This window comes from Emys orbicularis, chromosome 1 (assembly GCF_028017835.1).
Source record: "Emys orbicularis isolate rEmyOrb1 chromosome 1, rEmyOrb1.hap1, whole genome shotgun sequence".
Taxonomy (NCBI): Eukaryota; Metazoa; Chordata; order Testudines; family Emydidae; genus Emys; species Emys orbicularis.
This window is the reverse complement of record NC_088683.1, coordinates 29384203-29400067: the sequence shown is the minus strand read 5'-3', so window position 1 is coordinate 29400067 and position 15865 is coordinate 29384203. Positions and strand designations below refer to the sequence as shown.

At 37.5% G+C, this 15865-nt stretch overlaps 1 protein-coding gene across 1 annotated transcript in view; it reads right to left on the bottom strand.

Moving 5' to 3' along the window:
• The window catches only part of KMT2E (lysine methyltransferase 2E (inactive)), a 121506-nt gene that overhangs the window by 90045 nt on the left and 15596 nt on the right, over positions 1–15865 (bottom strand). Inside the window, exon 4 of the mRNA XM_065421947.1 lies at positions 10224–10408. Within this exon, the coding sequence (XP_065278019.1) occupies positions 10224–10294 (71 nt within the window). The 5' untranslated portion in view covers positions 10295–10408. The remainder of the gene's footprint in view (positions 1–10223; positions 10409–15865) is intronic.

Here is a 15865-nt window from a genome sequence, read left to right as displayed (position 1 = left end):
AAAGCTAGTTTAGGGGGTTGTGTTTTTGTTTTGTTTTAAACAAACATTCATATTGTGCATTTTTTTTCTCTGGTTTAATCTGTAATTACAAATTATCAACAGAAAATAATAGTGTATATACACACACACTATTTGCCCTGTGCCATGAAAAGAAGAGTTCTACAAAGTTAGTTTTGGTAGAGGAACAGAATATTTTTCACAGAATAATGGACTCTTGCTACTAAATAAATGCTGAGAATTGAAAAAATGTGTTAAGGAAGAATACAAACATTTCCTAGGCGGAAGATATTTACTCTCTGACATACCTTCTATTATAATAACTTTCTAGTCACACACTGCCTTTTCATTTTGGAAAGGGAGTGATGAAAGAGGCTGTTCAGTAAAGAAACCAGAGGGGGGCAGCAGTGGTCCTCAACCTTTTCCATACAATGTAACAGATACATTTTGGGGCATCCCTCCCCCATCTGGGGAATTGTAATCTCCCATCCTCCCTAGGTTTATGAACCCATGTTCTAGAAAGAAAACAAATTTGAAAAGGTATGTCAGATTCTCCACTACCCTCATAATGCCATGTTGACGGTACAATGTTTTCTGGTTGGGGTCCTACTGCAATGGAAATAATACTAATCTTGAAGATCTGTATACTCAAAGTTCTGACGCACAAGGAGTGGATATTTGCCCAGTACAGCCCAGCTAAATTTCCAGAATTCTAGTCACTTTCATATCCTTCTCTCCCAATTCAAGAGACTGCTGTCCATCCTTTAAGGCAGGGGTTGGCAACCTTTCAGAAGTGGTGTGCTGAGTCTTCATTTATTCACTCTGACTTAAGGTTTTGCGTGCCAGTAATACATTTGAACATTTTTAGAAGGTCTCTTTAGTTATATAGTATAGATTTATAGAAACTATTGCTGTATGTAAAGTAAATAAGGTTTTTTAAATGTTTAAAAAGCTTCATTTAAAATTAAATTAAAATGCAGAGGCCCCTGAACCGGTGGCCAGGACCCAGGCAGTGTGAGTGCCACTGAAAATCAGCTTGCCATAGGTTGCCTACCCCTGCTTTAAGGTTTCCTAGCAGAATATTTTTAATACTTTTTGAAAGTGAAAGGAAGTAGCATGTCTATCCTGTTTTCCACTAAATAGTGCATTTTTCCCAGGGATTATTTGGATCTTGTTTGTTTTCCCTAGTAACTGGAGAACTATTTGGTCTAACAGGCAATCTGAATACCAAAACTCCCTGGAAAAAAAGATTTTAATATGCAGTCTACATTTCAGTAATGCTAAAGTTTATTACAGAAGCTTTTCTTTGTTAGATACCATTATTGTGAGCCACAAAAATAAAAATGTCAAGTTCTTAAATGTGAGATAATTCAAAAGTCCTTAAGAGCCTAATCACCAAAATTTCCTGCTCTACCTTACAATATATACCCTGAAGGTGGCAGTCTGTGCATTCCACACAATCAAACTGGAATCCAAAGAGTAACTGCGCTTCGCAAGGGATTTGAAGTGCTCTTTTTAAATTCAGATAATAAATCCCACTTTCTGTAAGTGTTGGCTACTTATTGTAGTTCTTTGGGGATAATTGGTGGACTTGGCTCCCATAATTTGACTGTCCTGATAACAAGCATCCATAGAATCACATAAAACAGTGGAAAGCAGCAACTACCAAAATAAAAACATGAAAGTTAAAAACCAAAGAAAACAAAGAAATCCAAGCGTTATTGTTATCCATTTTAATACTAGTATCCCAGGTTCAGACTGTGACTATTCCTATGGATTTAAGTTGGATAACTCAGGTTTAAAGTTCAGTGTGTATATAAAGTGACTGGAGGATAAGGGACTAAGTTTCACATGGGACAGAACAAGAGAGGGTGATATAGTAGTAGGGAGTGGATGCAATGTGCAAAGTCAAGAATCACATCAATGAAGTGAGGAAGGAGTATGTACTTCATGAAGGTTCAGTTAATTTTTTTAAAAATACTGGATTTCAAGGACTCTTATTGTGGGTGTCTTGCAAAAATTTGAGTTTTCAAGAGGAAAAGGGTCAAAAGAATATATGATTTGGCATTCCTCATTTGTGTTCTTGATATCAAAGATATGCACTTGAGGCACTGTATTTAGAAATCTTTTGAACAGGCTCCATTCTGTAGCTTCACAGTACCATACATCTGTCCTGACCCACCAAGGCAATACTTAAAAAAAAATAAAAAAAAATAAAATAACCAGCACACTCCTGGTGTTTATAAACAGAGAAATCATCTTATTTTTACTGTTTACTTCCCTAGTACTTAGGGACATTCAAACTTCCAACTTGAAACCTCTTGTAATGTTGTTTGTCTATACACCCGCACAGCATGAGACACAATGTCACAGGGTGGTTGGCCCTTTAAGGAGAGTTGGGCTCAGCCTCACCTGTTTCTCATAAGCAACCTCCCAACTGAGATGGTCAAGTGGTTATAAAAGCCACCAAGTAGCTCAGCTGGAAAGGAGAGCTAGATAAAGCAAATGGTCTCCTGGGGAAGGCCCTGGAGCAAGGGGAAATGATGCAAGGAAAAGGGGCTTGCAGAAGGTTGGGTTTGTATGTGAAACCCTATGTTGAACTGATTTATTGTATTTGCTGAATAAACTGTACCCTGAAGGAAGGGCTTGAAAAGATTGTGACCTTCCTGGGATGTGGAAACAGGCCAGCAGCCTACACAGACTATAACAACAATCAAACAAACCAAAAAACCCCAACAAATTAGCACTCAGTATTATGGCCTAAATCACAGGTTTTTTAATGATTTGAGTGGGATTCTGACCAAATTATTCTTCTCCATGATGTACACAAAACCCCTTGGGTGAGGTAATGTACATGTAAGTGGTCTACAGGGGAGTCGCATCTTACGCAGGGGTTAGGTTCTGAAGTCAGCGCGTAAGGCAAAAATCGCGTATAGTCAAACGCTCATTGAGTGGAATGGCGGGCGGAATCGCCCGCACTACAGGTACAGTATTTAAATTGCTATTTTTCTCTTTTTTGTTTTGCCCAACGCGTATAGTTAAAATCGCGTAAGTTAAATGCGCCTATGATGCGACTCCATTGTATCAGTTGACAGACTGCTAAGTGGTTAGAAACTGTTAAACATTCAGTGTTCAGGCTAGAAAACATTGTCACCAAAACCCAATCTTCCAATGGGTTAAAGGATTTTCTACTATTAGAAAACAGTACTAGATTTTCTCAGCTACACTAAAAAAAATTTAAGCCACATTTAAGAGTCTCCGTTCTGGTTTTGGGTCAGACAACTTGCATATCTAGAACTAGATCACTTGAGAATTAACACAATTATTATACAGCCTTGAACTACCCCATTCTATCAGCAGATGGCCCTAGTGAAATTAAATAAATAATGCTGAATAAGAAATAAACCAACATACCACAAGGCTGTTAAAGTTATCAGTCAAGATTTCCATAAACTCTGTTTTATGGGCTTATGGCTCAAATTATCTACAATATGAATCGTGGTTAAAAAGTTTTAACTAAAGATAATTGTTTTCTTCTAAGAGGTTTGAAAGGGGGGTTGAACGGACAGTTTCTTTCCACAATTGTTTTGACTATTCATTATAAAAAGTTAATCTGAGTGGTTCTCACCATTAACACCAAAAATAAAGTTTATATGAAAGCTGGAGGCTCAAAAGGTTTTTTTAAATTGTGGATGTCAAAATACTGTGACACTCATTAAGATAGATTTTCAAAGGAGCCTAGGGTAATTAGGATCTCAACTCTTTTAGGCTCCTTTGAAAGTCCCAGCCTAAAGTTTTTAAGGTCATTTACCATAGCCTTATAAACTCAAAAGCAGCATTTACTTATTAAAGGGGAAAAGGGGGGGGAATTATTTGAAAACCACTTGTTCCTAGTGTGCCTCAACAGCTTTGCAAATTTTTTGGAAAAACAAGTTTTTATTATAGTATGTAGAACAATTTGACTGTTTTTTGCACTACAATTCATATGAACATTGGTTGGCTAAAATTCAACCCAGATAAGAAAATATGATGTATAACAATGTATTGTGTTTCACACAAAATGTATTGCAAGACTTTAGTTAAAAAATACAAGACAGCTGGTACAGGATGGGCAAAACTAGGTAGAGAACATTGCCTGATCTTTGGCAATTGTTTACTGATTTCTGACATGGTTTGCAAGGTAGGTATACTACTTTTTATCATGACCTGCACCTGAAAGACCAGATTTCCACAGTAGTTATGAATGAGTTTAAAATAAAAAATAAAGTCATCTAAAGCGTCATAAAGTTCCCTTTTCTTCTAGATGTAGAACTTGCTACAGTGACCCATGTACTGTGATCATTAGGCTAAACTATAGTAAAGCCTTTTATTTGGGATTAACTCTGAAAGCCATCTACGGACTGTGGAACATCGCAGTGACTTCCCAGGCACTTGACCATGAATATCAACACTGATGCTTGGAACTACATTGACTTCCTGTAAGTCAGCAAGACCATTTCAGGCCCTTAATAAGGCCACTCTATTCAAGGCAATGTCTACTGCTCTCTGTCATTCACAGCAAGAAAAATTAGGCTAGAGTCTTACTATCCCAAGATCCTTTTCCACTAAAGGCACATACACCTCTACCCCAATATAATGCTGTCCTCGGGAGCCAAAAAAATCTTACTGTGTTATAGGTGAAACCGCGTTATATCGAACTTGCTTTGATCCGCCGGAGTGCGTAGCCCTGCCCCCCCCGGAGCGCTGTTTTACCACGTTATATCCGAATTCATGTTATATCGGGTCGCGTTATATTGGGGTAGAGTGTACTTTTAAAATTCTCTTCTCCTGAATACTCACTTTCAGTCCATCTAGTGGTCTTCATATCAAATTGAAAACTGTTTTTATATGGTTTACAATGTCTATTGTACTCCGGATATTAAAGCATGTTGTCTTGTATTTGCACAATTTTGTGTGTCAGATTTTGTAGAGGCACCCAGAGGAACTCAGGTATATACCCATAGCACAGATAATGCCTTTTGTTATATAGATCCTCCATTAGTATGGTCTAACGAGGTAGTACCTTTACAGTGCTTAACTAATTCTGAGTACAGGAGGACATGCAGTTTATTTCACCATCAACTGTGATTCCCTCTTAATTTAAAAAACAAAAACAAAAAACACAACCCTAACATTTAATAGGTTCAAAGTGAATAGTATAATAATTATATTCAACTTTATGCATACTGTTCTAGTAACTAACTACAATAGTGTTCTTTTTACAGGCCTCAGCCCTCTATTTGGAAGAGTAGGAGAAAGGATGAGTAAATTTCCAGGTCTCCTTTTTCAATTAAGATTATTCTCCTACATAGTCAAGTTTGCCACCCCCCGTTTTCCCACATGCTTCGGCATATTAGGAAGCAGAAACAAGCCTGTCAAGTTACAGGGAACTGGTTTGACTCCTTTCACTTAGGAATAAGCCCAAGGTATATTCAGTGAGGATCTCTCTTTGTTATTGATGCAATCAATATCTAAAGTGTCAGTCTCTAGAAAAAAGCTGTGTTTGAAAAAAAGAAGGTGGTTATGTCAATCTAAAATTTCCCAGTAGTCCTTATTACAATATTAGAATAGTCAACAGTTAAACCCGTTCTTGTATACCAACTATCACGTATTCAGTTTTTCCCCTTGATTGTAAGTTGACATAATACAAATTAGTTATGATGCGCACAAGCTTTCACCCAGTATGATCAAAGAAAACTAAATAAAACTGCTTCATATTTCTATATATTCTATAGCTTCTTCTTTCTTGGCTACTCATTTTCCATCTGTTGAACCCTATTTAAGAGCTCAGCAATTGCAAGTCAGAGCTAATCAGTTTTTACATTTGCTTCCTTCAATAAGGGGCATACGTACTGCCCTTATAGGATGGAAATCCAATAGAAGATGTTACCTGCCTCATGCTTCTCAGCAGTCCTCTTTGGACAGTGATGGGGAGGACTGTTCCTACATTTTATTTTAAAAACTGATTTTTTTGTACATGATCCTGGACAAATCCACAAACTAAATGAATTTTTAAGTTCAAATTCAAGAATGGCAAATTTTAAGTTATTTCAGATGCCCCACAAAGCACCCAGCAAATCAGAGTTTAAAATCTTGTCCCTGACCCCCAGAAGCGGTTGCAGTCATGATAGCAGTTAAGTTCATCAACATTATCACCAATGAACACATGTGGTCTCATCAGCCTAACTAAAAACAGACACCTAATGCCCCTAGAGTTTGCAGACCACAAACACAAAAACCAACCAAACAAAAACACATACAGACAGCTGTTTTCTTTGGCTCTTTCCTTTTTTAAAACCAGGAAAACCTAGCACTCTTTTTCCGGGCTTTGGCTATTGGAAGCCTCTCTGTTTTGAACTCTGGCTGAAGCAAGTCTTGGATTCTCTGTTGTCACTAAAACATCGGTATAGAATCCTTTGGTTTTCCCGACAAACAGTGGCATGTCAACCAGCCTACAATACTGACTGCATAAGCTTGTGCATCTCTTGCCACTTATTCTCTTCACTTGGTCTTAAGTATAAAAGTATAGATTATGCAACATAAGGAGATACCCTTCAAGAAAGACACACTAACAGATGTCTTCTTAGGCCCAGTCTGTAAAAGCTTTCCAGGTGAAAGCTAGAAAACTTATTTCACTCTTCATAGAAATTACGACCAACGCTCGTGTTTAAGGGAAAATTCCCCCTTTGACTCAACAGGTTTTAATGTTAAAGGACGCATGCGAGCCATTTTTCAAGTTTACAATGACAATTCATCCATCTTGATGAAACCTAACTCCACTGCCTTTATTTAATATCTTATTACTTTCGAAGTTCTTCAGGAGACCTGAAGCATGAAAGAAAATATGTAAAAACAAATTCTAGTCAATTTTTCCAACATCTAAACCATGCAAATATGTTCTTAAACTGTCCCAAAACATGAAAGCTGTATGGTTTCAACAGGACAAAATTAAAACTGTGTGTGTAGGAGGGTGGGGGCAAGACTCCTAAGGAAAGAGATTAAGAACATTTAATCTATATTCATTGTGACTGACAGCCTATTGGCAAGTTTCAAAATGCAAGTTCTTTCAAAAGACTAGAAAGATAAACAACTAACAAGTTATAATTTACAAGTTATAACTTATAAATTTGTAAGTTACAAATTTGACTTTCCTATTGAATTCTAAATATAATTTACATATGATCTAATATTTTTCAAAAATAGGTGACTAAAGTTCAGCTCTGATGATCAAAAATGCTGAATAACTAGCATCTCCCATTGACTTCATTTTTTAAAAATAATCATGGCTAAGATTTATAAGCACATATATTATACTGTACATTACAGAGACCTTCTCTCTCTATAAAAGCAAGATTTTATTTTTTTGGGTTACTTTTCTCACCTCCTGTCAAAACCAAAATCAAAACCCATTGCATTGCTACATACTCTACTAATGAAAAAAAAAAAAAAAAAAGAGGAAACAAAAATTAACAAATGCTATTCTTAGACATGCTGAGATTATTGGGATGGTGCTGATACTACTACTTTGTGTAAATGAAAAAAAAAATCAGTCATTTGTACTCCATGGAAAATGTTTTGTACTGTATTTCATCCCAAAAGAATCCACAAACAACATGGATATGCAGCTACCTTTGGTGTGGAGAGTGGCAACCAGGTGGTCAGCATACCACACAACAACAGGGACATCTTTTTAATCAGACTGGCGAGAATACAAGTTAGATGTCTTCAAGTCAGCAGGGCCTGATGAAACACACCCTAGAATACTCAAGGAGCTGACTGTGGAGATATCTGAGCCATTAGCGATTATCTTCGAAAAGTCATGGAAAATGGGAGAGATTCCAGAGGACTGGAAAAGGGCCAAATATAGTGTCAATCTATAAAAAGGGGGGAAAGGACAACCCGGGGAATTACAGACCAATCGGCTTAACTTTAGTACCCTGAAAGAGAATACAGCAAATAATTAAGCAATCAATTTGCAAGCACCTAGAAGATAAGGTAATAAAGTGACAGTCAGCATGAACTTGTCAAGAACAAATCCTGTCAAAATCAACCTAATAGCTTTCTTTGACAGGGTAACAAGCCTTGTGGATAAGGGGAGAAGTGGTGGATGTGATATATCTTGACTTTAGTAAGGCTTTTGATACGGTCTCACATGACTGTCTCAACCAAACTAGGGAAATACAACCTAGCTGGAGCTACTATAAGGCGGACGCATAACTGTATGGAAAAATGTTCCCAGTAATCATCAGTTGTTCACAGTCAAGTTGGAAGGGCATATTGAGAGGGGTCCAACAAGGATCAGTTCTAGGTCTGGTTCTGTTCAATATCTTCATCAATGATTTAGATACTGGCATAGAGAGTACACTTCTAAAGTTTGCGGACGATACCAAGGTGAGAGGGGTGGCAAGTGCTTTGGAGGATAGGATTATAATTCAAAATGATCTGGACAAACTGAAGAAATGGTCTCAAGTAAATAGGATGAAATTCAATAAGGACAAATGCAAAGTACTCTACTTAGGAAGGAACAATTAGCTGCACACATACAAAATGGGAAATGACGGCCTAGGAAGTACTGTGGAAAGGGATCTGGGGGTCATACCGGATCACAAGCTAAATATGAGTCAACAGTGTAACACTGTTGCAAAAAAGACAAACACCATTCTGGGGTGTATTAGCAGGAGTGTTGCAAGCAAACACAAGAAGTAATTCTTCCATTCTACTCCATGCTGATTAGTCCTTAACTGAAGTAGTGTGTCCAGTTCTGGGCGCCACATTTCAGGAAAGATGTGAACCAATCGGAAAAAGTCCAGAGGAGAGCAACAAAAATTATTAAAGGTTGAAAAAACTGGGTTTGTTTAGTATGGAGAAGAAAAGACTAAGAAGGGACATGATAACTTTTTTCAAGTACATAAAAGGTTGTTACAAGGAGGAAAGAGAAAAAATTTGTCTCCTTAACTTCTGAGGATAAGACAAGAAGCAATGGGCTTAAATTGCAGCAAGGGGAGCTTAGGTTGGACATTAGGAAAAACTTTCTGTCAGGGTGGTTAAGCACTGGAATAACTTGCCTAGGGAGGTTGAGGAATCTCCATCATTGGAGATTTTTAAGAGCAGGTTAGACAAACACCTGTTAGGGACAGTCAAGATCAGGGGTTCTCAAACTGGGGGTTGGGACCCTTCAGGGGGTCACGAGGTTGTTATACAGGGGTGGGAGTCGTGAGCTGTCAGCCTCCACCCCAAACCCCGCTTTGCCTCCAGCATTTATAATGGTGTTAAATATATTAAAACATGTTTTTAATTTATAAAGGGGGTCGCACTCAGAGGCTTGCTATGTGAAAGGGGTCACCAGTACAAAAGTTTGAGAACCACAGCTCTAGATAATACTTAGTCCTGCCATCAGTGCAGGGGACTGGACTAGATGACCTCTCGAGGTCCCTTCCAATCCTATGAATCATAGGACTCTGAAGTGGAGTGCAATGAGGTCTTCGATGTCTACAAAAGACAGACTGGGCCAGACTTTAGGTATCATCTGATTGACACCCAATAAAGCAAATGGATTTTTGAGCAGTTTATCTATCTCAGAAAGACAAAGGGCCGAGTTGAACCTGTGATTCCTAGGTGTCTGTCTAGTTATTTCACACATATGCCTAAACCTTTAAGCTAGCCACTTCAGCTATAAAAAGCAAAAACAATGGATTACCAAATAGAAAGACTAAAATATTGGGAGAGAAATAAATGTAATCGGATGCATTATAACAAAATTAAAAATATTAACTATGAAAATGTATTTTTTAAAACACCCTTCCGGATTATCAGTATTTCATGTACGTAATTCCATGCACCAAAGGATACATTTGTGACTCTAAATACAACCAAATAGGTTTTGATGCATACTTTAAGGAAGCCAAAATGATCAACATGAGAAAAAAATTTAAAGCAGTAAAGCATATTTTATTTAAAACTATCCCCTTTAATAAACTGAACTGCTGACAAATACTGCTTCTTTCTTAAAAAAAAAGAAAAAAAAAAGAGTACTGACGTGAAAAAAAAAATAAAGCTACAGTAGGTGAATAAAAATAGCTATTAAAATTCAAACAATTAAGTAAAAACATTTTGGAAGTCTCTATTCGAAAATGCACATCACAAAAAGAAAAAATAACAAAGTTAGCAGTTATGTTAAAAATACTTACTCTGAGCCTGCAGCCATTTCCAAATAAGAAGTTTCTGCTGTGTCAACCCCAAACGGGATCACTATGCTCATGACGTTCGTTTCTGATAAATTCGATTACTATGGAGTCCTGTGCATTGGTATCCAAAACACTGGGGCATGCCAGCCACAGTGCTCATTGCAAACATCTAAGTGCATCCACAAACCCTGTTTAAAAATAAGAAAAAACAATGAAGACAAATCATTTTAAGCGGGCAGTTCCACATTGCGTTTTAAAATGGCACCCTGTGCTAAGACATCTTATAATAATTTCATTTTGTTATCAGCATGAAGACAAAAAATATTCAGATTATGGCAAACATTATAAAGCTTTAAAATTTGCTTTAGTTTAGTACATTACCCTATCAGCATGGGCTTTTTAAAATAAATAAACAAACATCTTCAGTAGGACAGCTCTCATAACTTAAAATACTTCTGAAGGAAGCTTTTTTCCCATGCTTTCAATCAAAAAAATCTGAGGCAAAAATCTAAACATGAACACAGTGTATAGGATCAAACCTCAAAGTTTTAGGATTAAAAAGTAAAGGACTGCATACAAAACAGACTATATAAATGAACAAAACTTTCACCACCCTGTTTGAATAACTGTTATTGTTAAAAATAAAATCATTCTGTTCATATATACAGTTATACGTACCACCACAAACACTCAAAATTCTCACTTCAGTCATGATTGGCCATTATTAGAACAGACTGAGTACATCACCAGATAACCTAATATGGCCACAATTCTCATTTTACCCACTCAATTTTCAACCAATAACCAAACTAAGGAAGAAGAATGTTATTATGTGATGGATAACTGATAGGTATCCTAACTCTTCCAAATTCTATGTGATAATTTAAAACTCAGAGAGATCCTTAAAAACAGGACAATGTTATTTTTAATTTTTTTCATTGAAGAGCTTTCATGTAGTCTGATTATAGACATAGTTATGTAACATTTCAGATGGAATAATAAAATGTTAACGTATTAAAATGACTGCTGGACCTTTAGGCTCAATGTTACTATTGTACTCTTGGTTTATAAGCAAATAATGCAAAACTGAAAAAGTGAATCCACTCAATTTTAATGAGGAAGAAGGGAGGTGAGGTAACTCATGCATGCTTAAGGAACAACGATCAGTTTCTTCAGGTGATGAGTTAGACAAGAGTTTATGACTATTTAACAAAATGTCTCCTTGTTATTCAAGTACAACTCTGAATATTACATATTGTACAAATCTTCCTATGGGTTCTGATTAAAAAAATAAGTTTGCTACATTTTACTCTGGCAAGCATTGAAGAGTCAATATGGCTAACAAGAGTGAGTGAGAATCTATTTTGACTCATACATGACTCAACAAAGTCCGACCTCCATGACACTGCACTTCGAACCTTCTCTTCTTCCCCTCTGCAGGGGTGCCACAATAAAGTACAGAGTATAAGCAAAAGGAGGGGTGAACAGAATTATATCACTAAACTGTTCCTACTCCACAGAACTAAAGTAGTAAGATGTACTGAGTCAGCAGTAACTTATCCAGCAGTGATTAGCCAAGTGAGGTGAGATCTTAAACTCAAATTGATGGCACTTCTCCATATATCTGTCTTTACTTTTAGCAATATACTTCAGCACAACTATCCTTGTCTTCCTTACTTCCACACTGAACTACTGGAATGCACCTGTAGACCAGCCTCAAACATTCGACTGTGCAGAATCCAGATTGCTGAGCAGTGCTTCTGGATGAAGCATATAATTCCTGTGCCCAGTAAATTACATTTGCTTCCAGTTTGTTAAAGAGTGGTTTTAGCTGTTGGTTTTGACCCATAAAATCATAACGGTTTTGGGCTCTGACTATTTTTAAAACCACTTTTCTCCTCATGGGATACCACAACAGTTAAGATCAACTGTGGTACTTAAGATAACTGCCCTTTGATTTGAAGGGAGTGTACTAGTGACCAGGCATTTTCAACAGAATCCTAGCTTTAGAACAGAAATCTTAATTTATTGACAAGGATAGTTTCCAACGAATTTCCCTGAGGTGGATTGGGAAGGACTTCACGTTGATGTTGATCAAATTAGAATATTTTGTATTTTTAAAAGTGCACATGCTTAGCATTAGAAGGACACATTTAATAAACTAGAAGAAAAAGTCTAGAGTGGGTCATATTAAACTTCCTTATGAGATGAGTAAGGCCTCTGGATATTTTACCATTCCCAATTCTCTTGTTCTTGTTGGAGTAGATGTCTTTTTTAGCCCATTAGACAAATTACCAAATATACTAACTGTAGAGAAGTCAGGTCACCTACTTCATGGAGATAATTCCCAGTATTTACAGAAGTATAGTAGGTTATGTTTTGTCAGATGCCATGGACACCAAACTGTATTTTATGCAGAGACAACATCTTAGGAACAGTAAGAATTTTTACTTTATTGCAATGAATTTATTATTCCTGAGAGACCAAGAAAATGAAGTCCTCTAAGCCAAAGAAAAAGTATATCAAACTTTACAGTGATGGATGCACTGCAAATAGGTAAGATAGACAGATAACGGGCAGCAGCAGCACAAATTCTCACACTATCCTACTTTTATGCTAGAACATTAAACTGGAGGGACCACCTCTACAATTGAGTGAAGTTCAATTTCCACTTACTTACCTCCCTTCTGAGACTCTCAAAAAGGGTGTCAATTCATACCAAACTCAACTGAGACGATGATCCGCTCATTTAAAATTAGACAGCCATCAAATGGTAACAACATTGGGTTGGGTCTCTGCCAATCTCAGCTTGATCTGAACTAGCAGCTACAAAATGAAAGGCTTCACATTACCTATGCCCTGAACCAGTCAGCCCCCAGGCAGCAATACTGATAAATTAACACCAGAATGTAACTAGGAAAACCTATCCTGAAAAACAGTTTGGGACAGAGAGGTTCAGTGGTAACATTTTAGAGTTATTATAGTCTGGATGTGACTTTGCCTTGACTGTCATTTTCAGTGTTGTTGAGCCAGCCAGTCAAAAAATACACTGTAAAGATTTGGAAAGCCACATGTCAGCAGAGGCTGAAACAAAAGAGGGGGTGCAAGGGATGTGGAGAAGAACTATGCCACCTGACTCATATGCTATTATGTCTATTTTCTTGAACAAAGCAACTAAGATTATCCAACAATAAGCTCATTGTGTACACAAGATATTTGGGTTGGACTAAGTGACCCATGTCTGCACAATGGTTATAAGAGGAAGTACAAGATGTGGCTGGCAAAACTGAGACTTAAGAAAATAAAAACTACTAACCAGAAAACGTTCAATTTGTTCAATAAAGCAGGGAGATAACAGATTCGTTTTCTGAAGGTATACAAACCTACAGGATTTATTGCCAGTGTGTGTCCCAAAGTCACAAATGTGATTACTAGCATGTTAATGTCTAATGACCTAGGCTGATTTTTGCTGTGATTGTGGCATTAATTCAAGAGGTGCCCAAATAGTGCAGAAAAGTAATTGGGAGGGTTGCAGGGGGAATATTCAGCACTGATGTAAACAGAAAAGGCAGTAGCACCATTAAGTTCAAAATTGATGTAACGGGGGGGTGGGATGGGGGGAGAAACAGGTCAGGCGGCATTACACACACACACACACCATTTATAGGTAGGTCTTTCCGTGGCAGACTAGTCATTTAGATTCTTGGCCCAATTTCAACCACTTTCAATAAAACCAGAAAACTGATGAACTTCAATAAATTTCACTGATTATATAACAGCCAAAGAACTTTCCTTTTAAGAGGAAGACAGATCTACTTATCCACTTTGTATAACTGATCTAAAACTCTTATGTTGTACTTTCCACAAAGAGAGATTCTTCAAGACCCCTTCATTATCATTATTTATCACCCGCCATCTTAAAATTACAGGACATAGCAATCTTCCTTACTTCAGCAAAGAAAGCTGTAGTAGTATTTGAGGGTGGTACGTTCTTCAACTACCCCTCCAGAAGTGTGGCATTCCATCACCAGGAGCTGAATGCACTGCCATTGCAACACCTGCATATCCCCAGCTAGCTCAGGAGCAAAACCTGTGTTACTTGTGAACAATACTCAAGGAATTCTTCATGTTGTACCAGCCACGGATGGACATTTCTGCCCTTACTCTGGGTAGGTACTCAGCATGGGGGAGGGAAGGGGGAGGGAAATGTAGGCGCTCATCTATACCAGGCAACTAAACTGGTGCAGGTACGGTTGCATTTTGTAACATCACATCATGTCAAACACAGTCATTTCAGACTAATAAGGGGATCCTGGAGAAGCAGAAGGAGAAATTATTTACACTATGTCCAGAATTTAGAAATGTCTTCATCTGTTACACTGTGATATTCCTGATATACCCACCTGATGATTCTTTATGCATCTCTCCAGAGTAGATGCTTGGACTACAGGAACTAACATACAGAATCAAGCCAGTAGTCCAGTGGATGTTTCAGATGAAGGAGAAAAAAAACCATGCAGAGGATAATGAATAGCCTACCCCTTGGAAAGCTTTTTCCTAACTCCTGTCAGTTAGTGGCTGGCTTATTCCCTGAAGTAAGACGGCTTAGATTCTTTATTAAAAAAAAAAAAAGAGTCACCTAGAGTCACAGTGACTGTTCTCAACATTGTGAATATTCTCATCTATTGAGTGTTTAATTTGCTTTGAACCCTAGTAGGATCTCAATTTCAGCATCTTAGAACAATAGGTTCCATAAGTTATCCATAAGAGATTCATTATGCATTGTTTAAAAAAAAAGAAGTGTGGGGAGATGGTGTGATGCTATGTCCTTATATTACTGATGGAATGAAGTGATAGCAAAAAGTAATCTGAACCCTCTTCTCCCACTATCTTTTAACCTGGCACTACTGTAAGTGCTTGAGGCAGCAAGCAAACTGGTCATATCTTCTGAAATTGCATCAACTTTTCTTTTAAAAATTGCCACTGTTTAGGATCCAATTCGAACGTCCCATTTGCTTTGATGGGACTTTGGCTGAGCGGGGGCTGCAGGCCTGCTTTTTCAGTTGGGCTAATATTTTTTTCTTCCTCTCGTGTTCCTCTCAGGACCATTAAAAGAGATATGTTCCTGCCCCTCAGAAGGCAAGTGGTGGGAGGAACATCTATGGGGTAGTAAGTCTGAGATACAAGATTTTCTTTTTGGGGGTGGGTGGAGGGAAGGCATTTTCTGGTTTGTATTCTTATGGCATTTCAATAATGTTCCTTAATTCCCCTCCCACCAGCCATCTTTCAGGTGTCCAATGCATGGGAAATGCATCTCGGTCATCTTAGATTTTCAATGTACGTTTTTTTAAATGGTAATGTAGTTAGTGTTCTAACTTTACTTAGATTTTGTTGTATAGTAGCAGAAGACAGGTCTGTTTTGATGGTCACTAGATTTATATTGTTACTCTTTTTCTAATAAAAATTAAAATATTTTTATTTTGTTGTGTCATATTTACATCTCTACCTCGATATAACGCCACCCAATATAACACGAATTCAGATATATCGTGGTAAAGCAGCGCTCCGGAGGGGCGGGGCTGCGCACTCCAGTGGATCAAAGCAAGTTCAATATAACGCGGTTTCACCTATAATGCGGTAAGATT